Here is a 23,793-nt window from a genome sequence, read left to right on the forward strand (position 1 = left end):
GCCCATAGGATGATTGGACCTTTATAAGGGACTAGTGATCTGGGTGGGAACTCGGAACACCTTAGAAGGGTCTGATTTTCAGAAAGTGCTGAGCACACACCCTGTAAATATTTGGCCCCCAATCTGGGCATCCAAAATGGAGATACCACAAATCACTAGCCATTTTTGAAAATGTGGACCTAAGTCTTCAACTCTACATGTTGGTTTGTGTCTTTCTGTTGTTGATGTTGTTATTAAGAGGAGGAGTTTCCTCCCGGGTACCCCCCTATGGCTTCACAGGGTGACCTGGAGGGAAAGAAGCATGAGCGTGTGAGGAATGGAAGATGGAACTCCAGACTCCACCTCTCTCGCTGTTGGAGCTGGAATATTGAACAACCAACATGAAGAGATATAAAACCAAGCTAATGGGATGTTCTCAACACCTAGAAGACACATTTATTCCAAGACATACACACCAGCACATCCTGCCCTGCTCTATTGCACTGAGATCTCCTTCGTGGCTGGCACTGGTTTGAAGTTTTTTGTTGTATTCCAATTTTTGCTTATAAAAGCTGAGCACAAACATCCGGAGATTGTTTTCTACTGTCCTCATTTTCTGATGATGACAGAGTCCACCAAAGAGAGAGAGTCAGTCTTGTCAGACAGAGGCTTTTAGGATGGAGTGTACTACATCGATTGTCATTTCGATGGTATTTTATCAACTTATTGCTATCAATAACTCTCATTTGGTGAAAAAGGTTGTTGAACAGTAACACTGTGATATACACAGAGAGAAATTTAGGTGATCACTTTAATTAAATTAAGATTAACGATCAAAGACAGGTACAGCTCACCAGAACTTAACATTGCTATTTACACTGATGAATCACTAAAATCACGTTTAAACCTTTTAAGAGTTGGTGATTTAACATGATGTATATTCCCAGGTATATAAAAATGCATTACTTATTTCCAGGGCCCAGGGAAGGATCTCTCAGTCCTTCCATAGTTCCATGTTTATATAATATTTGTTGGATCTGTTGCATATTTTTCCTTTCCTGGTGCAGCAAGTCCTGGCCTACCTCCAACTTCACTTGTCACCAGTGCCATGTTCTATAACTATATTTCGCAGTTTAGGGACTCTACCCTTCCTGTAGTGATGGGTGAACCTCACAAATTTGGATACTGACACAAGGCTCAGCCAAACTATCCAAACCCTTGCTAAACGGTACTGGACAGGCACTCATGAGATTTCAGGTATATCCCATTTCTGATCATACCAATAGTATTGTGGGAAGAAATTTTCTTCAGTACTTCCTGCTTCTAACAGGTGTGGAAAGACCATAAAAATAATCTCCCATGCTATTTCACCACTGCATCTTATATTCAGTTTATGTCCATCACTATACAGCCAAAGCACCTCGCCAGAGATCAATCCAGGTTGCGCTCGATCTGCAAGTAGGCAATGTCACTTAAAGATTTGCCATGATGATGATGATGATTTATTGTAATGGAATTCACCATTTAAAAGACCAGGAATATCCCTAGAACTGGTAGAGTCTGGCAAAAACTCTATTCTTAGTCACACCCATAAATATCACCTCAGCTAGCAAGACTGAGGAATAGTCAGTCATATGGGAGTCTTCCAAAATCAAAATTCCCCTGCAATGAACAATAATTTGAAAATCAAATCTCACTTCATAGGGCTGAGTTCTCAAAAAAAAAAAAATCACATACCTGAATCTTCACCATCTTGAGATCATAGAATCATACTATATCAGGGTTGGAAGGGACCTCAGGAGATCATCTAGTCTAACCCCCTGCTCAAAGTAGGACCAATTCCCAACTAAATCATCCCAGCCAGGGCTTTGTCAAGCCTCACCTTAAAAACCTCTAAGGAAGGAGATTCCACCACCTCTCTAGATAACCCATTCCAGTGCTTCAGATCTAACTAGGGATGAGTTTGAAATACAAAGATCTGATCAGAACACCCAAAATCCACTGTACTCAGATCCAGAGTTTTGGTTCAGTCCATGAGAGAGAGAGGAGCCACACATGAAGTTCTTAACAAGATTCACAGTTCAGACGTTGGATTCACAGTTGCATCCTAGGGGCTTTGATATGCGTCCTAACATGCAAAATGATCTAACATGCAAAAGTGTGTGAATTAGTTCTTCCTAAGTATTAGTCACTTGACTTCCCAGGAAACAGGGAGAGCTCAGCACTTCTGAAAAAATCAACCCTGTGGGTCAACTGTCCTTTGCAGAGATGCTTTGGCAACGAAGGGAGAAGCATGGAGAAGAAACATGGAGAAGACCTAGGACTTGTCAGTAGTTGAAGTGCATTTTGGCTGGTTGGGGATGATTAGTAATGGTGATCCCTGATCCTCGCTGGCTAAGAATTGCACACATCCTATCAGATTCGATACTCCGTCTTTCCCAGCCACCGCAGCTCATTTGGTTGCCTTGTCTACCAGTTGCACATTTGTCTTTTAGCACTTTGGGGCAGGGATTATCATGTATTCTATGTTTGTACAGTGCTTAGCACAACAAGACTGTGGCTTTTAGGCAATATTGCAATATAAATGCATAATAATAATAATAATAAGAAGAAGAAGAAAAAAAAATCATTCAGCCTAATGAACAATGCACATTGAAATCCAGAGAGGCAGAATACCTGGAACACACACTGCTACACCCCTTTCAGATGTTCAACATCCCTCTACCCCCACCGTCACCCGTGACTGCCATGTCTCCACCTACTCCTCAGCTACTGCCTGCCCTGTGAGAATACATAGGGAGCAGTATCCCTGAAAGCTAAGCCAGCAATGCTGTCCAGGCAAGGTGGCTCCTCATGCCCTCCCTCCCTGCTGTGCACCAGCATAAGGGTGAGGCAACCTCTAGCCCTTGTGCTTAGAAGCAATGAGGAGAGTGTCAGATTTTCCCTGTCTCCAGTTTAACGGGCAGAGTGACAAGACAATTGCCGCACTGGCCTCAGGATGTTTCAATGATCCCTCCCTTTCCTATAAATATGACTCTCTGACTTTGGTTGATGCATGTGCGGGAGCTATTTAAGCCAACCCCTCCCGCATTGCAGCAGCGTTCCGATGTCATTAGCAAACCAGCTGCTCTCGACAAACCGACAGAATTTACTGTTGATATTTTGGTTAAAGAGACAATTGAAATTCCCCTTCCCCATCCATTATCACTGTATAATCTATACAATTCATCAGCTCAGCGGCCATGTCAATAAAGAAAGGGAAAAGAGGCCATTAGTATTCAGAGCACATGCATTACACAAGACAGCAGGTTTATGATCTGCACAACCTGAAATAAGCACTTCTTTTCCCTGGGGACTTGGGTTAACACTGAGTAGCTGCAAGTTAATTCGCTTATAGTTTATTAATATACATCCCTTCCAGCTTATGATGGGGATGAAGGCTAAAATACCTGTCCATCCCACATCTGCAGTAATTTCCAATGCTCTGTCTGCCGTACAGCCCAATGCATCCTGACAAGCCATTTCCTGGTTTTCTCTTACAATTACAACTCCATTCTGGCCTATATCTTTGCCACACAGCAAGTAAAGCTGTCTGATCAGATCCAGTAGCTGCTTCCTACCCAAACATCAGCCATTGGCTCTTATCAGGCTAGCTTGACCTTTCACCTTCACCCCGTAACAAGGGGCAACACAACCGCGAGACTGATAATTCCCCTGCTGGCTCCCCATTTGCTCCAGAAGGGAAGTACTCTGCTACTAGGCTAATTACTTTCTCTGCTTCCCTGCCCTGTACATTGAAGGAGAGGGGGGAGGGTGCAGAGTCCTTGCCCTTGTTACTGTCTACCCTGTGTGGGAGGGGAAGTAATAGTCACATGGAGGCGGCTTTCCCCATGCTTTCTGACCCATGATTCAGGTCTCTTCCAGAGAGGAATAAGGAGATGTCTTAGTTCCTGGGAGGGCTGTTTTGGGCACCCACATTCTCACCTGTGAATTATTATAATAAACCCATTTGTAAAGGTTAGGGAAAGAAATAGATCACAGGGCTCAGATCACATTTCAGCAAATCCTCGGCCACCTGGAAACTCATGGTGGTCACTGGGCTGCATCTCCATGGCCAGTCGGAGTTGCAGGAAGAGAGCTGGATAGAACTCCAGCCCCCTTCTCCAAAAGCATAGGCTTCTTCTGTTAGAGCTAAAGGAGAAACGTCATTAGCAGCTGACAACGTAGCCAGATTTTCAGAACAGCCCAGCACCCACCATTCAGCCAGATTTTCAAAAGAACTTAGCGCTTATTAAGGCATCCGAGTAAGAGCCAGAATTTCAAGCACTCAGCACCCACTGGGACACTTGTATCCAGACTTACACACATTTTGGAAAATTCAGTCTCCAGGGTGTTAGTGTGAAGGGGGATCCTTCCTCCAGACGTAATAAAACTTTGGGCTCTTCAGAGATCTGCCACTGAGAAGGGAGAGCTATGTTTCACCCACAGAGCAGCGAGATCAGGCTATGAGGGAGTTTGCATGCACCACGCTGACAATGAAATGAAAATGGAAAGTTTCAGGAAGCCGATATCTTCCCCACTCTCCTAAAGTGATATACATCCTCAAATTATTTAATATTGTTTTATTAATATAATATTGTTTTAGATACCGCATGCTTATTATTTAGATTTCTCTTGGGGTTGTTTTCGTGTTACATGACGCTGCCCTAAGGACTAATATTATAAATTATACAGCAAGCTGCCATCACTTTAAGTACTGCAATTTAAAAAAGAAAAGAACAGCTGTCATCCAGGAAAAAAAAACAGACAAACATTACCTTAGGCAGCTATTGTTTTTCTAATAACTGAATGGGATTTTACACACACACAACTTTGTCTATAATAGGAATGTTGGACTTTTCCATCTAGACGTGATAAATCCTTCACAGATTTAAGGTTAAATACCAACTCTTCAACTGTCTAAGATGATAAAACTGGATCACAGGCAATGTGATTACTTCAGGGTCTACATGAATGATCACTAGTTGCTTGTGATAGCATACAAATCGGTGCAACTAGAGAAAAAGCCAGGATCTCGGTCTACAGGGCATTTAATAAAAAATGAGTTCCTTAGCAATCTTCACTCACATATGGCGAATCTGTAGGTTTAGGTTAGCAGATGCTGTTTAAACAGGGGAAAAATTAAAGAGTGTCACTCTGAACAAAAATTCAAGGTGCTGCATGGCATACACCACACTTAACTTGAGCTAGAGATTTGTGGGGGGGGGGGACAGGAGTTTGGTTAAGGGGAGCACTCAATTTATACCTCAAAATAATACTGCAAATAAAACAAGCCTAGGGCCCGATCCTGCAAAGTGCTGAGCCCCTCCAATGAGTTGTGGAACATCCAACTGCTATCACTGTTATACCACGTTACAGCAACACATGAAGACAATAGCCCAGAGCTTCTGCTCAGGCTAAGGAGCAGCTGGTGCAGGTCACGAGCAGGGTGAAAAAGTGGTTCTAAAATGTTTTTGTGCTTCCCTAATCCTGGGGCCATCCTGGCACCAGTTCAGTCCATAGTAAAAGCAGAGCAACCTTTGTGCTGCTCTAATTTAGGTCAGCACCCAAGAACTCCAAGGGCTGTTCCTGCAGCTAGGGGTTACTAAGGTGTAAAGGCAGTCCCAGCCATGCCTCATGGGCCAGCAGCCAGAACAGGGTGTGGTGCAGATCCCAAAAGAGCAGATCAACACCATCCAAAACCAGTGCTTCATAGACAAATTTTCCAGGGGTTAGATAAGCCATCTTTGTCGCACAGAGTTGCAATCAATGCGAAGGTAAGAGTATCACAAGGAGGGACCAACAGGGGGTGGTCAGGACAGCAGGGGAAAAAGACAAAGAGAATATAATGACTTTGAAGAGTAATGCACACTCAGTGTCTTGGGGGTCAATGCATGTGCTCCTGAAGTCACTAGGAGTTGAATTGTATGACATTTTACGAGACGCGCTGAACACTTCACAGGAATTGGGCCATTAGTAATCAGAAATCTCATGAACAGGATTCATAGACAATGCAATTATTTCTACAAAAAGTCTTTGGGGAAAATCTAGCCCTATAATTTCATGAGCTCAGGGAATTTCCTCAGTGCAGGCCACAGATCATTACACTAATTGTCCCATGGATGCTTCCCTCTCCAGTTGCTATCATGTAGACCCCCTTCTTTCCAAGTGTAACCCATTTGGGTTTAGAGAGCAAGGCTCCTTTAAAACCTTGTCCTGAGGCGGAGGAAGAGCTGACTATTCCAGGGCAATGGAGAGGGAGAGGGTGATAAGGTGTGGGTGTCTGCAGCTCCAGACAAGAGGCCTACAGTGAACGGGCCCTCACGTAGTGAAGCATCCAACAACCAGACGGAAGCCTAGGAGGGCAGAGTGGCTGACTGGGGATGCCCTAGGAGGAGCACAGTATCAGGAAGGAATCACCTGAGGAGGACAAACCGGAGCAGGACTCAGTATCACTGTTGCCCAGTATGGGGCTTGTGACCTTGCGTTGGGAGTAAGGAGAGAGGCTGTAGCTAGCTGAGTGGGAAGGTTGTCAGAAGAGGGCACCAGAGGGGTTTGTCGGGGAAAGTTTACTGGCACCAAAGAAGACCAGGAACACTTGAAACCCACTGCCGGACTGGAACTCTACCCAGGATTCCTGAACTCAGAGTTAGATGCCTTACTCGGTATCTGCCCCTTCATATTGTGATACCACTGGGCCTTGTGTTGGATGTAACCCTGTTTTACTGCTCCCTCCATCTTTCCCCCCCATTGATTTTCTCCATTCATCCCTCTGTAAATAAATATTTCCCTTTCCTACCTTCATTGTACTATTTGTGTGTGTGTGTGTGTGTGTGTGTGTGTGTGTGTGTGTGTGTGTGTGTGTGTGTGTGTGTGTATTTACTCTGGGGGGGAAGGGGTCGGAACACATGCCCCTAGGGTGGAAAGGAGTTTTCCTAATGTGTTCCTGCGTGCGCCTTTTCTAGGTCAGATCTGCCTGCAGAACAGACTCCATCTTGGCCACGAGGGTGCTATAGTCATACAAGCGTGACTGGATAACATCCCTGTGTCAAATGCTGCAACAGTTCACTTGGAAAAGTAAGATTAGTAATCACTGGATATATATTTTAGCTACTTTCAGTGGAAAGTAACAGCTTGAAATAAGGAGGCGGAGCCACTATCATGAAACCAGCCAGCTGTCGGTGGACCACCAACAAGAACGCTGTTACAGGAGTGGTCTATATCTGTACATATGTAACTAGTTAGTTAATAGATAAAGTGCCAGCAGAAGGCATCCAAGAATATGTAGCACAGTTCCTGTGATTTCTAGGGGAACTAAACTTGTGGTGTATTGCAAATGACTTCCTCTATGCAGATCTTTGCATCCGCTCTTAACAAATGCCATGGATCATAGTCTGGCAACTGCTGCTATAACAAGAGAGCTCAGTTTATTTCAACATTTGTTCAGAGATCAACTCAGCATGTTTCACCCTTTCCTCACCTGCAAGATTTAAAAACCAAATTCTACTTTTTGGGTACACCCACACCACCTCATTGATATCATGCCAGTATTTAAGGACAACATTTGGCTAAACAGTAATACTCATGAAGCACTTTGCAGCTGAGGATCTCAAAGCATTTTACAAGTGCTAATATTTCTAGCTTCCCAGCTAATTTTAGCTATGCAGGTATGTAATTATTATCCCTAAATTACAGGTGGGGAAACAGAAGCACAGCGATCTTAAGCAAGTTGCCTGGAGTCACGCAGTGAGTCATTGGCAGTGTCAGGAATAAAATCCCGGAGTCTAGGAATTAACCATCGCTAATTACAGTCACAAACACATTTTAAAAGACATTTTTAAAACGTAGATAAAGAGCTGATGTGGGAGCCTAAGTGCATAAATGAAGCTTAAGTACAAAACTTCAATTCAGTTGGCTGGGACTCCCGAGATGGCTGCTTATCCTAATGGCTCTAAGGCAATAATCATGAATGGTGCTATTTAAATGGAAAATAAATAGCCCTGTCTCTTTAAGGAGATCAGGCCTCATTCTTGGCAGAATAATAGCAGATATAAAAGGAGCCATGATTTCAATATTTCTCATTATGACTCCTCTCCCAGCTCCTCTAAAAATAAAAGGCCACTCTGTAGCTCCAGATCAATCTAACTAAAAGGAGAAGGCAGCACTTACAACAGAATAGTGGCATTGACACTAGCTAAACATTAGTCACATGCAATATTGTTACCATAACGCTATTTTCCAGCCTTTGCAACAACTCGGATTAAATTAGGCATTTTTGCACCAAAAGCAAAATAAATACAGCTTTATTTAATGCTCCTAAAAGATTCAGATTCAACGGAGACCCCGAGGCATGCGGTTTTGTTATTAAAGCACATATGCCGACTCTATTGATTAGTGCAGTCCTCTGTGCAAGAGAATTTGTCACATCAATAGCAACTGAAAAATACTCAGGAGCTGTAATATGGTTTAAATGAGCAGTTACCACATCAATATAAAGAGCATTTTCAAAGGCAGTAGATGGGAACCCTTTCGCAAGCTGCTATTTGTTTTAAGATAAAGGATAACAACCATTTTACAAGGACTTTTTTTTAAGTAATGGTGAGCAAAACCTCAACCACTGAAACTGTCTTAAGATCACAACAGTTAACGAGCAATAAAAGCAGCACTGGGGGGAGGGGGGGGCGGGAAATCCAAGCAAGGAGGGAATGGCTATTCTACCAGCCATGTGCAGGAATAGGGGGCAAACAAAACACCCCCTTTCATCTCTACCAACGCTCTCTCTATTGCCGCTGCCCATAATGTACTGGGTCCGTGAACATGGATCCATCATGGACTTTGTTCTCCAGGGCTGTCAGTCCTGTATATTGCATGAGTTCTAAAATTCACAGGCAGCCAGGATCAAAACATGTAACATTCCTAAATTGTGTTCGGTGTTGGATCTGAATTGGGTGGGCAAAGGCGGGTCCAGCCATGCCCCCTCCAAACCTGTGTTGGGTGGTGTGTGCCGGGAATGAGTGGTATAGAACTGGCTATGCCCAAGTAGGTGAATCTCCCGCTGCCCCGTTATGGCAGTTTTCTAGCTGCTTGCTTTGCCCCTTCCATTAATGAAGCAGCTCCTGGCCCAAACCCCAGCTACATCCAGCTGGTGGTGGTCACCCTTAAAGAGGCAGATCTTCTGGGAACTTGCCCTGGCTAATGTGGATAGAGTGGCTGTGTTGGAGCTGCTGTTAAAAATGAGCCAGCAAAATAGCCACCTACATGGTCTACCTCCATCATCAGCCCTGGGCATAGTTACTATTGACCATTTGCAATCCAGAAGTGTCTAGACGTCTGAGCTGAGACGGGGGCCCCAGTGTGCTAAGCACTGTGTATAGATTGAGTAAATGACTTGCCCACAGTCCCATGATGGGGGGGGGGGAGGGATAGCTCAGTGGTTTGAGCATTGGCTTTCTAAACCAAGGGTTGTGAGTTCAATCCTCAAGGGGGCCATTTGGGGATTTAGTTGGGGATTGATCCTGCTTTGAGCAGGGGGTTGGATGAAATGACCTCCTGAGGTTCCTTCCAACCCTGCTATTCTGTGACAAGCTGGGAATAGTGCCTAGGTCTTCTGAGTCCCAGCCCAGTGTCCTATCCATTGGGCCACACTGTCTCTCAGAAATTACAACATATAAACCAAGCTATAACTGGGACTAAAGAGATCAGACAAAAGAAATTTATGTCAAGTATCAGAAAAAATTAATTGACAGTGACACACATTAAGGCAAGAGTAGTCAATAGGCAGACTGCAGGCCAAGTCAGAACTGCCAGATCCTTTTTAACTAGACGTTGAACTCTTTTTATTTACTTTTTATCATCATTATTGTTATTTTTTTCATTAATTTCTCTGGAGTCTGGATCTTGACTATACCTTGACCAAGAAATTTGGACCTGGGCAAAAAATAATTGACTACCACATTAAGGTGTGGAATAGACTCTCAAGGGATGTGGCTTGAGTCTTTTATAACGCATTTGGACAAAGCCCTATAAAATCTATGGTAGGGAACAATCATGCATTTGCAGGGGGATGGATCTCTTTAGTTTTCCATGTATGATTTCTGTGATTCTGTGCGTTTTGAGAGATCCAAACAAACTCCATTCTGGTTTCCGTACCACCAACATTCTTTTGTTTGTGGAAAAATCCAACTAAAGGAAAACGAGGAGCAGCATGTGCTGTAAGTTTTGCAGAAGATGAGAAATTTCACAGTATCCTGATATCTTTTGGGTAACTGCTTATTTTATGATGACTAATAGGCAATTACTATGGTAATACTGCAATACAACATGTGTGAGGTTTGGAAATGAGAAATTATAGGTAACTACTTTGGACTCATTTCTATGGTAACAAAAAGTAATTGTCATTAAATACCAGTTATACTGTGGCTGTACCTGGTAATTATAGATTTTTTATGCCCAGAAACATAAATAAAACCAATAAATTTATTCAAAGGTCCATGATTGTTTACTTATATGCTGTTATATAGAATACACAAAGACAAACACCTAATTAGGAAAAATAAACTCTATTGAAAGCTTCATCTTGTCATTCTAAGATGGATACCCTGTTTTTCAATTCAGTTCAACCTGTGAATTACATATGCATGGATGAAATGAAACAAAAAAATCCTTTCTTCCCCTAGCAAGCTAGGGAAAAAATAATCAGGGATATTACGCAAATGACATTACACGTATAGGTAGCCATATCTCACAGCAAGACAACTGACCGTTAGAACCCACTTGACATGTCCAGTCCACAGTAACTTTTACTTCTGGGTTTTCAGATAAATAGAATACCAAAAAAGATTCCATCAAGTAAAAACCCCCAAAGATGGAATTGGCCTAAGTTACAATGTCTGCTCCCTCAGGCTCCCCACTCCACCTGCATCACCAGGTGTATCTAACTACTATCCTTGCAAGCAATGGAAGGGGTTCCCCTTGTTCAAATTAGAGAATATTGATACTGTAATCACAGGGTGTGATTACAGCTTGGATAATCTAGCTAGCTGGGTCCCAGAGCTTCACTGTGCCCAAGGTCCCACATAGGCTTGTACAGCCAGCACTGAAGTGCATGCTGCCACAGCTTTGCTGGTCCAGGACCCAAGATAGCTAGATTACAGTTATCTCAGGTATGTCTACACAAGCTGTAATTACATCCTTTGACTGCTGTAGAGACATATTAGAGATGACCCTAGATCTGAGTCCAGATCCGAATTTTTCAGCTCTGTTTTCTAGTTTAAAGATTGGTAACTTAGGCCCATGTTCTATCATCTAGACCCACTGCCTCCTGTTTAGCAGAGTATGGTGACAATGATAAAGGAAAACCCAAGAGATCACTAGGAAAGTGTTCTCAATATGGTACAATAGACCCCCAAATTTACATATAAACAGGTGGATCTTTCAAGGGAAAATAGGCCCCATTTTGTTTGTTTGTTTTGTGCTATGTTTAATGTTTAAAAAAAGCATTGTAATTTTACAGGAGTTTAGAAGTGTTTATAAATTAATGGTAATTAATTAAATTAAATGGCTTGGTCCTTCTAAAGCTTTCCTAAACCCTTCTTCCCCGAAACAATTATATTTGGCAAGATTAATGGGCCTGATCTTGGTTTCTACCAGAATATTTTGCAGATCAAAGCTCACCCTCCCCTTTTACATTGTTATCATCAGCAGTCTCCTCAATTTTTTCCTGTGAAAGTGGAAATTAAACCTCAACTATTTTTAGAACCCACCGAAAAGGCCTGGAAAAAAAACGATTTGATCATCTACTCTACTCCCACACCGCAATCATTAAATTACAACGAAGGCATTCTAAACGTGCCTTTTCTGGGTGGGGGCGATAACGAATCCCTGACCCACTTGGCTATCCAAAACCTTTCCCAAAACACCAGTGGCTAACTGGGTACATTTTAAACAGGGTGCTCAGTAGCGTAAGAAATTATGTAGGAAATGACTGCTTGGAGCTTCCCGAAGCATTGTGTTATCTTATCAGTATTCATGATCATTGCCACTGTGCAAAGGAGGAAAAAGTCCTCCCCCAAAGCCCAGAGAGAAGAGATTAAAGGAAGGGGGAAAAGAACTGAAAGTTTCTCACCTCCACTGAAGTTTTTTTCCCCCTGACACACTTTCTCTCTTGCATATCCCTCACCTAAGGGTAGTGCCTTCTCTATTTAAAAAAACAGCAGCAAGTTTTTGACTTCTTGTCATCTTCCTATGACTTGTTTTGGAGTTTTCCCAATGTATTCAGCACTAGAGGAGGATGGGAATGCGACAGCAGCAAACATGGTGTTTTTTGTAATGTCAGGGTTTAGGATGGATCACTGACACTAGTATGGCTCTATTGGAAGATGTTCTTCACATGGACAATACCCCTGCCTGGGTCAGTAGAAATGTGACCAGCTTGAGGACAAGCTCTTTGTCTGATTCACTGAGTATCTGTTCAGCGGTGCTGAGTGTGAAAGACATGAGCCTGTGCACTTTTAACTGCAAATATGGTCCAAGCCTCCTGTATTGGGGAGAAAATTAAGAAAAGCCTCAGAGTCAGATGACAAAACTGGGAGTCACATAAGCCGAGTTCTATTCCCGACGAAGCCACAGGCTCACTTCATGGCTTTGGGAACTATACGATTCAGAGCTAGATAGTGATTGTCCTTTATGTTTAAAAATCAGCTGGGAGGTGTAATTCCCAGCTCGGAGGTGTAATTCCCAGCTCAGGTAGACATACAAGCGCTAACTCCGCTAGCTTCTAAAAACACCAGTGTGGCCATCATGGTTCAGGAAATTGCTTGGGCTAGCCACACGAGTATGTACCTTGAGGTCAGGCGGGATTATGCTTAGGCGGCTAGGCCAAGCCACTGCAACCATTATTCTTAGGCACTAGTTTGAGCAAAGCTAGCATGTGTATATCTGCCTATACTGGTAATTACACCACCCAGATGCTGTGTAGACATACCCTTAGTGAAGGCATGTTAGGGGAGCCCACAAGGAGACTCCACAACTACAGGTGTGGGGACAGGCAAGGAAGTGGAGAAGCTGGGGTCCTGTCCCTTCTCTTCTCACACACTGGCCCATAGAGTGGGCCCAATGAACTGGCAGGGGATGATTTGTGCCTCTGATACAATCCCTTCTGATGCGTCTCCTGTGTGGTTTGCACACTGCCCTGAAGATAGTGTGGAGCTGTCAACACTATCCTCAGGGCAGTGTGCAAACCACACCGTCTGGCCCTGAGGCCTTACTGACCTCAGAGAACTGCTGGGACAGAACTTGATTCACTAAAGACTTGTAAGGCATTTCCAGGTTCTCCTGTGGAAGGCGCTATGGAAGTGCAAAGTGTGCAGAAGTCAGCTCTCTGCCCTTTCTGGTGTGTTCTTTAGAGGCCTGTTTTAGATCACAATGCCATATGTGGCCAGGGGTTTTGAGAATGGCTGAAGAATAAATTCAACATGTGACCAAGTCCAAGCGCACCACAGTGGGGTCCTTCCCCTCACTCCTCAGTAACACAGAATCTGGCCGGCCCAGACCCCAGACCTGCCTTAGGGATGGGCTGTCAGACATTCCAGTGCCAAAGGGCAAGCTGCTACCAAGAACACAGTCCTAAGCATTGTGGCAAGAAACAGCCATTTAAAAAGCTTAAGGGCTAAACTGTATTTTAAGCCCTGGTCCATGCTAGAGAGACCATGCTGCAGGACCCCTTCAATGGGGACTCTGCCACCCACCTCTCAGTGAACCAGTTCTGTTGGCCAGTCTGAAGGGGGCAGGACCACCTTTCATCTAGTGACTCTGTTGCACTAGCAAGAAGAGGCTGTGATGACTTCAAAGAATTGTGCCTGCTACCTAAAAGAGGCCGGGGAGGGGGGGAGGAGAGAAAAGGGGATTTGAGAAGATCTGGGTGCCCTCTCCCTCCACTCTTGCATACGAGTGCAGGTCTCAAAATCAAGCCATAAATGCAATCCAGGTCTGAGACATGACCGCTCTGCATGTTATAATTAACACGTAGACTTTACTTTTCTTATTTGTGTCACTGTCACGGCAAATCAAATGAAGGCAACAATAAATGCCATGGAACAGAGAGTACACTCATGGACCACAAAAGGCATCTCTTCTCCTGTCTTGACATTGCATCTCTAGGATGCCTCACTGAAGACCTGCCCAGAATAAGAAACATATTCCCTTTCTTGCCGCCCTGGGGTCTCATCTCAGGAAGGCGAGGTTGACAGATTGGAACTAATATAAGGTGAAGATGAAGTGGTACAGTCGTTTCACCCGCAGAAACACATTGCACTATTCAACTGCACAATGCTGACTTTTAGAACAAGTTCTTGATATGGAAAGTTCAGGCCAACCCCCAGGATGCATGACTTTCAAATTGAGAACATGCCGTTGTATTTCCTTGGCCTATGTCCCTGGGTAGTGTCATATATTAAATGAATGATGATGCTAAACCACAGAGAAGAAGTTAAGGAAAAATACCTTCCCTGACCTAGATGTTACTGAAGCTTTAGAGCCAGGGAACAGAGTTTGGTTGGGCATTACAAGGGGAAATGTATCTGTCTTCAATCAGGGTTTGATCTTGTTGCCAGGAATGAGATGCAGAAGTGTATCTCCCCCAAATAAGACTAATCATTCTGTTTTTCCTTAGTTTTACAGAACTGTCCGACAGTTTAATCCCACAAGGAAGAAAAGGTTAGCATCATTGTGGAAGATTCCACAGAAAGGGGTTTCTCCACACATCAAATTCGTCCATTTCTGCCATGTTCGTCCTGCACAGAAATCTGCCAGAAAGGTTCTTTCAATCCAGGTGGGATCAGAAGACAGGTCGCCATCTTGAACAGAAAAAGACGCCACTTTAAGGAGCTGCCATTTTAAATACCTCAATGTATGGCTTTATTGTGTAATTAATATAGAAACTTTTTTTTTGTTTAAACAGTTTCCACCTCCCCTGTAATTATAAAGAGGGTTACACATAAAGGTGATCCTGGTTTTAAAAAGCTTCTAGAAAACAATCTAGTCCATCTCCCTGTTCTGTGGCAGGATCTTCATATCCTGAAGATGCAATGAGCTGTGAATTCTTGTTATTAGTTCATACATTAGAGGTGAAAGAACAAGATAGGGCATGTGTTTTTCACTGAAAGATTGAAGGAAGAAACACTTGAACATGGCAGTTTCATCCTCCCAAGTGCATTCTTATGGCAAAGGTTCGTGATGTTAGCACGCTGGCAAACAATAGCGAATATCCAAATTGTAAGCCATCCAAATTATCTATTCAGAACCTTGATTCATATTAGGGGTGGGTGAACTATGCACTTTGGGAACTCAACTTTCCCTCACCTCTACTCCTCACTAATCCCACAACATGCGTATCTAAGCAATTCTGCTTGGCATTTTGAATCTGATGCGTTTCTTGTAGCCCACTGACAACAGCAGAATTTTCATTTCTCAGCCCTTCCTATATACTGGGGGAGAGGGAGAAAGCTTTGGGTAATGCCTGATGAGGAAAGCGTTATAAGAAAAGGCAACACTTCTGATTCCTTATGAATTGGTCAGAATCTTCACTGCAAATAAGGTGAGCAGAGGTGGTTTCACCATCTCCAGGTATATATATATGTACAATACCTATAAGAATATCTATACTTGTTAATGTATTTTCTATTAAGGGTTTATGGAGTAATGTTACAAGCAGATCAAGATATTTTTTTTCAGATCTATTCAACAAATATCTTGGCTTTTACTCTATGGTTAGATCTCAAATATTCAAACTTTGGGCTGTGTTGCTTACCAGCCTGGTTAGTCAGATTGGTGACATATCATCTTTTTTGTCCCCTGCTTGGTAAACCACACATACTTCCATCATGAATACTTACCTAGGTTTCACTTAACACCCAATTTCCACAACATACGCCTTTGAAGTTCATGTCCACAAACATTTGTTCCAGAAAAAAAAAAAACGGAATGTACAGAGCATATAAACAACCGTCCCAGAGCATGTTTCTGTGCCCCGAGCGCAAATGTTTTATAGCTCTGATATTAAACTCACTTGCTGCTGGTTATGAACATTTCACCAATGGAAAGTCCCCACAGAGTCACAACACATTTGCTCCATTCCCTGGAGTATTAACAGTAGTTTGCAGACAATAGACAATTTTGGCATTACTGTTGCTATGTTGGCTCACAGCACTAACCTCAGAGAGTGAGCGCTTGGAACAAAGTAGCTGTTATCCTGGAGCAGATCATAGGTCCAGCTGGTCCAATATCCTGCTTCCAGATAGTGGTTACCATGAAAAAGTCAGCCAGCTGTTACCAGCCTGTCTTACATCAATATGCAGTTCTTTCTAGTGCTGGCTGGAAAACAAGCAACTTGTTTTGCAAAAATATTTGAGGTTTTAGAGTTTGTCGTCATCTGCATCAGAACAGAGAGAAACTAATTTTAGAGGCTAATGATTAGTGCTCTCACCTGGGATATGGGAGATCCAGGTTAATGTCCACACTCTGCTTGATTCTCTCTCAACCAGGCAGAGAAGGGAGTTTAACCTGGATCTCCCATATCCCAGGTGAGAGCACTAATCACTGGGCAACTGGCTATTCTATGGTTGCTGCCTCTCTCTCTCTCATATATGTTTTGAGCTGAGAAATCCTCCTGACAAAATTTTGCAGACGTTTTGGTTTTGACGAATCAGCATTTTTCAACAAAGAAACATTTAGTGAAAAAATTCCTGACCAGCTCTAGTTATTTCCTATTCTAATCATAGGATAACTAGGAGACTTCACCACCACCCAGTAACTGTTAATTAATTAATTACTAATATTAATTTACATAACCTGACTTTTAATAGTGACCACTGTGTTGCATGTTTCAGAGGATATCAAAGACACTCCCATAATGTGTCTTGCCAATTATGCAGTGCTGTGTATTGGGGGGAAAACTCCCTGACAGAGGCAGGAGATCAATTTACAACCTGAAGTATGAAGTTTAATTAACCATTTCATTATCCTAGCTGGCATAGCGACAAATGTGAACCCTCAATGAGCCAGAGGAAGAGTCACCAGCCACTACTTTGAGAAAGAGGGAGATAACGCGAAGAAAATCCAAACGACTGAGAACTGCTGAGCATGACACTAAAGACTCTGCCTGCATCAGCAGTGTGGAACTTACGCAGCCAACAGATCTCTGAATCCTACAGTCACATATGCACAACTGCTCCCTGGAACTGTTTGTGTGCTAGTCCAATCAGCAACAGAGGGTCCTGGGGCACCTTTAAGACTAACAGAAGTATTGGAGCATAAGCTTGCCTTGCATCTGAAGAAGTGAGGTTTTTACCCACGAAAGCTTATGCTCCAATACTTCTGTTAGTCTTAAAGGTGCCACAGGACCCTCTGTTGCTTTTTACAGATTCAGACTAACACGGCTACCCCTCTGATACTAATCCAATCAGGGAAGAGAAAAGTACAAGATGGACTGACCAATGACTGGTAAGCATCAGAGTTGAAATTTCAAATATTAGCGATCAATCCATGGAGGGTTGTTGGTTTTTTTTGTTGGTTTTTTAATTCAGCCAATAAATTCAAGCAAATAAATCGTGATCTGCCTGTGGATTTTCCATGAGCAGGAAATAAATTGTTGTAAATTACTAGCTCAGCGCTAGCTAACTACAAATCATGCACATTACCAGGCATTTTGTATTCTTCTCAACATAATAGGTAACATTCTGCTTATTATACTCATTTTTAAGTTATTAGCTACATTAGGCCTTTTGCAAATAAAGTAAAAAATTGCAAACAGATCAGATGCTTTTCCAGCTACCTCATTAACAGTCCTTTTAGTCCAGGAGAGCTGAAAATTCTGCATAATATGAAAGGCTAAAATGATAATGTGCTATCAGCTCAGCAATTATGAATGGAACTATAATGTCCTTTCATAATACCTGGCATCCCAAAGGACCCTACAAATTATGGGCCAGATGTATGTCTGTGAAGCATCATGCACCTCAATAGCAGTGTATAAATAATAGTCCTGCAGGAAAATCTACAGGGCAGGTAGATTTATGTGGGGAAAGGAAGATTACTTAGTAGTCACTGGAGTTCTCTAAATGTTTTGCCTTTGCAGATCCTAGGAGCAGCATAACATGGCTCCTGGAACTATTTCAAGACCATAGGACCATTAAGAGGTATGACCATTAGCATGTACACCGAAGGCACAGCCAACATTTCAAAGTGTCATTATAAAAGAAATAGCCCCATAATCCCACCTCTGTTCCTCTCTGTCTCTTCTAACCAACTGAAGCTACTCCAAAGCAGCAGGGAACCCATGGAATGTCAGTGTGGATCTAAAGAGCCCATGCCCACCCAAAAACTCTCAACATACCTAACCTTTACTTCACCCACGTGAAATTGCCTATGTCGTTCCCTGCAGTCAGAGTTAAGAAGGTAGCAGACAACTGAAGGAGGACAGCCGAAATGAACAGTGGAAAATAATGAACTAACTCATCAGCACCATTTTCTGCAATACACTGATTCTTCCTCAGAGGTCTCCCATCCATGAACTAATGAGGCCCTACCCTGCCTAACAATTAAATACCTAATTAGATCACAGCCCAAGGTACTGTGGCTGCAGCGTGTGTTATTTAGTCCTGCATTATAAGCAAAATTGCATACAGTACATTAAATCCCTGAGGGGCCTCTCTTCCAAAGATACGTGTGATGGATGTAATTGCCCACAAACAAATCATCAGCTAATCAGCTGCTTTTCATTATTACCTCCCACAACAAATCAATTTTGTAAATAAATGCATTTGAGAGCAAATAATTGTAGAGAAAACAAAAGATTTTGTGAATATGTTTTCAACAGAGGAGGAGGAAAAGTGCTAATTCAAATATTAAAATGAAGCAAAATTACCATCGGATGGGATGATTATTCCATTCCATGTATCACTACCTATTACCGTAAAATAACAGACAGAAATCTGTGACTTTAATGGATGATCTGGGTAGCTGAAGAGAATTGTGATTGACTGAAACATTTACATAGAGGCTGATGAACAGCATAATGAATGCATTTACAAAACATGGCTAAGGTCTAGTGAGGATTTAGCTGAATTTAATTCAGACATCCAAGGGGACTTGTAGAGCAAATATCCTATAATAAGCCATAGGCATAGTCCTGCATGCCTTACTCAGGGCCAATCTACCACTAAATACAGTTGCTCAATGGGAAGTGAGTTCAGGGAGACTTTTGCCTGTATGAGGACTTTTGACCCAACCATAGTGTTTGGCCATATGAGAGCTGTTAGTTCACATGTAATATTTTATTTCTGCACAACCTCCAGTGATGAGAAATAAAGAAAACTCAACTGTGTCACAGTTAGTGGCAAAACAATGCCAAGTTCGGATCTGCAGTTTCAATAGGACATACTCTACCTGTAGTTTCCTAGATATACCCCATCTGGATTAAGCATTGGAGCTATCTTGAAGACCAAGTGATCTCGCAATACTTTGGCTATGGGATGTTGGCTCACGAGGAAGTCAATTATACCTGGAAGAAATGAGAAAAATGTTAAGATCCTCTGTGTTAGAAAATTACAATGTCAACATGGATTTTAGTTTCAATTCTGAAAGCTGAAATAAAATTAATATTCCTTTCAGTTCAACACAGAGCTCTGGCCTCCAACGTTTTGCAGGCACTCATGTAGTGCTTTTAATCTTCAAAGTGCTTTACAAACATTAGCAAAATAATCCTTATTATACTCCAATGAGGTAAATAAGTATTTCATTCCAGCCCCCTTTTACAGACGAAGAAGCCAGATCCTCACTGGATGTAAATTGGCATAGCCCCATTGAAGTCAGTGGATTTACACCAGCTGAGTATCAGGCCCATGGAAATTGAGGAAGTGAGATGATAGGCTGGATTTTCCTCTCGCTTACACCAGTGTAAATCAGGAATAACTCCACTGAAGTCAATAGAGTGACACCAGTTTAAAATCAACACAAGGGAGAGGAGAATCAGACCCTAAGTATCTTTCCTAAGCTCAGTCAGTGGAAGAGCCAGCATTAGAACTCAGAAGTTCCTGTCTCCCCATCTTGTGCTCAGATCACTTTGATACACCTCCTCTCTCCCAGGGCTGGCGTTGGAGTAGGGAACATTTCCCACCTGCATCCTGCAATTCCTCCAATGCGCTGAAGGAGATTGGCAGCACTAGCAGTGGGGGAGGAAGCAGGGCTGCGTTGTGTTTAGATTTGCCTCTTCTTCCTCCACTTAGTTGACGCTGATAAAAAATAGTTGCCACCAAACAAATGTGAAGGCAAATTGAGTTTCTTTGCAATCTTGAGACACCCAGAGATAGGTCATGACTATTTTCTATTTCCCATAAGATCTATCTTGTGATGCAAGGACCTTTTACTGAATTTCCCCTGAATAAAGCAAATCACTGAGCTCTTGTAACAGGATGAAGCTAAGCAGAGAAAAATTAAGGCAGATCATTAGAAAAAATTCACTGATTGTGAGAGCTACTAGACTATGCAGTCTCCCCAGGGAAGTACTGGCGGCCCCATTATGTGAGTCTTTTAAAACTGGGCAGGGCAGAGCACCAGGGAATATACAGCAGGAAATATTTCAGCAGTGATGGCCTGGGCTAACTAAATTACTTTTAAAACTTCTGACATCTCTTATTTTTCTGGTATGATTAACTTACGTTATTTGAATCCCACAGACCATGTCAAAGCACTTGGCACAGTAGTTTGGTTGAACTGTAAAGCACAGCACTGGTAAACATCTACATTAAAGTTGAGGCCAAAATCTACCAAACCTCCCCCAAATTCAACCCATTTACTAAGATCCATTTTGTACTTTAAAAACCAGCAGATCTAAACTACTGCTGCTACTGTTAGGGAATTCTACATCGTTGTGGCACATTGGAGAAACCAGGGCTTCTAGATTCTAGGATAATTAGTCTATAATTGACCCTAAACATCCATATTTTTTGGTCAACTAATGACTTTTTCTCTGAAGATCTTGAAGGAGAGAGGATCTCTTTCCATAGTGAGGTTTTCCAATTGATTCATAGATTCATAGATTCTAGGACTGGAAGGGACCTCGAGAGGTCATCGAGTCCAGTCCCCTGCCCGCATTGCAGGACCAAATACTGTCTAGACCATCCCTGACAGACATTAATCTAACCTACTCTTAAATATCTCCAGAGATGGAGATTCCACAACCTCCCTAGGCAATTTATTCCAGTGTTTAACCACCCTGACAGTTAGGAACTTTTTCCTAATGTCCAACCTAGACCTCCCTTGCTGCAGTTTAAGCCCATTGCTTCTTGTTCTATCCTCAGAGGCTAAGGTGAACAAGTTTTCTCCCTCCTCCTTATGACACCCTTTTAGATACCTGAAAACTGCTATCATGTCCCCTCTCAGTCTTCTCTTTTCCAAACTAAACAAACCCAATTCTTTCAGCCTTCCTTCATAGGTCATGTTCTCAAGACCTTTAATCATTCTTGTTGCTCTTCTCTGGACCCTTTCCAATTTCTCCACATCTTTCTTGAAATGCGGTGCCCAGAACTGGACACAATACTCCAGCTGAGGCCTAACCAGAGCAGAGTAGAGCGGAAGAATGACTTCTCGTGTCTTGCTCACAACACACCTGTTAATACATCCCAGAATCATGTTTGCTTTTTTTGCAACAGCATCACACTGTTGACTCATATTTAGCTTGTGGTCCACTATAACCCCTAGATCCCTTTCTGCCGTACTCCTTCCTAGACAGTCTCTTCCCATTCTGTATGTGTGAAACTGATTGTTCCTTCCTAAGTGGAGCACTTTGCATTTGTCTTTGTTAAACTTCATCCTGTTTAACTCAATTGGAGAGAGACTCATTCTGAATTTTTGGAGCTGGATTAGCACACATGTAATTATATTGTTTATGAGATGTTTCTTCAGCTACCTCCTCGCAAATATGAAAACTGAATGTTCATCTGCTTTTTGGTGGGTGTTACGTCTTTTTCTCTTTACAGAATGATAAGAACATAAAGAAATCCAATGGGCAGAGCCAAGTCCCAAATAACCATGTTTACTAGTTATACATAAACACACCATGCCTAGTTACATACATTCTGCTGCTATGACTGGTTTTTGGCTGCTTCCAGAGCATAGCACATTGTGAGCACCACTAGAGGGCTCACAACTATTTAAAGGGCTACTACCCTATTTCTATACACTATAGTGGGCTATATAGACACATGCCTCGGGTTCTCCTCAATTACTGTTTTCATTCTGGTAGTTGTTCTGGCTGCTAGCCCCAATATGTCTGAGTTCTGCTTTGATGGCAACCTCTGCCCCTGAAGGGCTGGTACAGGCTTTTTCCTGCTTTGTTTCTGTTATTTAATGCAGTCTCTCTTGTAGATCTTGGCAAGGACATCTCACTGATGATTTAAATTTACACAGGAAACTCTTGGTTTCTTGTACCAAAGTCTTAGGTAGAGGGAGGTATTCAGAGCACTGCAAATAGTTTGTCTGAATCATGACAAGATCTTATTGGCAGGAAAAGGATAATAAGGTATGTCTACACTGCAGTTAAAAACCCGCAGCTGGCCCATGCCAGCTGACTTGGGCTTGTGGGGCTCAGACTAAGTGGCTGCTTAATTGTGATGTAGGCGTTTGCGCTTGGGCTGGAGCCTGGGCTGTAGAACCATGTGAGATGGGAGGATGCCAGAGCCCGGGCTATAGCCAGAGCCCGACCATCTACACCATCATCAAAGGGACCCTTGGCCCAAGCCAGCTGACAGTGGCTGGCCATGGGTATCTAACTGCAGTGTACACATACCTAAATGTTTCAACCAAAGCAGTTTCTTCTTTGCTGTTAGACAGCACATTTCTTGATTCAAGGCCTGCCACATGCCACCCCACAAAGCCTCTTCCTCCTAATGAATTCTGAAGTGGGATTCTTCTTATTTATTATTCATATTACAATAGTGTCCCCACCAAAGCAGGGCCCCATTATGCTAGGCACTGAACAAACACATAAGAAGAGACAGTGATTGCTGTGAAGGGCTTACAGTCTTTATAGACAAGACAGACAAAGGCTGAGGGGGAAACCAAGATGATGTGATTTGGGCAAGGTCACAGTTTAGGTCTGTGGTAGAACCTAGGTCTCCTGACTCCCAGTCTGATGGGCTACCTACTAGGTCACGCTGCCTCCAAGTTACTAAGCTCCTGTTGAGATATTTGCTCTACCTTTTCCGTATTCTGAGACTACAGATACCCGAAGCTGAGTAAATGCTTCAGCAATTATCTGTTAGGGAAGGTTCTAAATCCTTATTGTGGGTCATGTGATAAAAATAATAAGGCAAGAATTAAAAAAACAAAACAAAAAACACTGAAGTCTAAAATGGAAGTAAGAATAGCCCCAAGGAGCACAAGAGAAAACACAAATGGAAAATGTATATTTATGCATGCACACCCCATCAGAAAATTATTGTAAGCAACCAAAAATAATCACTAGAATTAGTGCAGAGCTTTTCTTTTAGAGGAACTTGATGATCCAAGGATATTTAAAATTAAAAGATTGATGCTGGATTATTCAAATAAATACCATCTCACAGAACTTGGTTCTTGTTTTAATAAATCAACACAAATTAAATTTTACAGTTTCTATAATCAGCAAGAGATATATCAGTGTATCTCATTAGGCCAAGGTTAAAAATTTGGCAGCAGCCAAAACCCATTTAATATCATTTACTTCAAGGCAGGCACAGCAAT

The 23,793-nt window shown here is 42.5% G+C and overlaps 1 protein-coding gene across 1 annotated transcript in view; it reads right to left on the minus strand.

Moving 5' to 3' along the window:
* Positions 1-23,793, minus strand: part of AGBL4 (AGBL carboxypeptidase 4) — a 1,406,728-nt gene that overhangs the window by 247,641 nt on the left and 1,135,294 nt on the right. Inside the window, exon 8 of the mRNA XM_065409275.1 lies at positions 19,459-19,573. Within this exon, the coding sequence (XP_065265347.1) occupies positions 19,459-19,573 (115 nt within the window). The remainder of the gene's footprint in view (positions 1-19,458; positions 19,574-23,793) is intronic.

Source organism: Emys orbicularis, chromosome 8 (genome assembly GCF_028017835.1).
Source record: "Emys orbicularis isolate rEmyOrb1 chromosome 8, rEmyOrb1.hap1, whole genome shotgun sequence".
Classification (NCBI taxonomy): Eukaryota; Metazoa; Chordata; order Testudines; family Emydidae; genus Emys; species Emys orbicularis.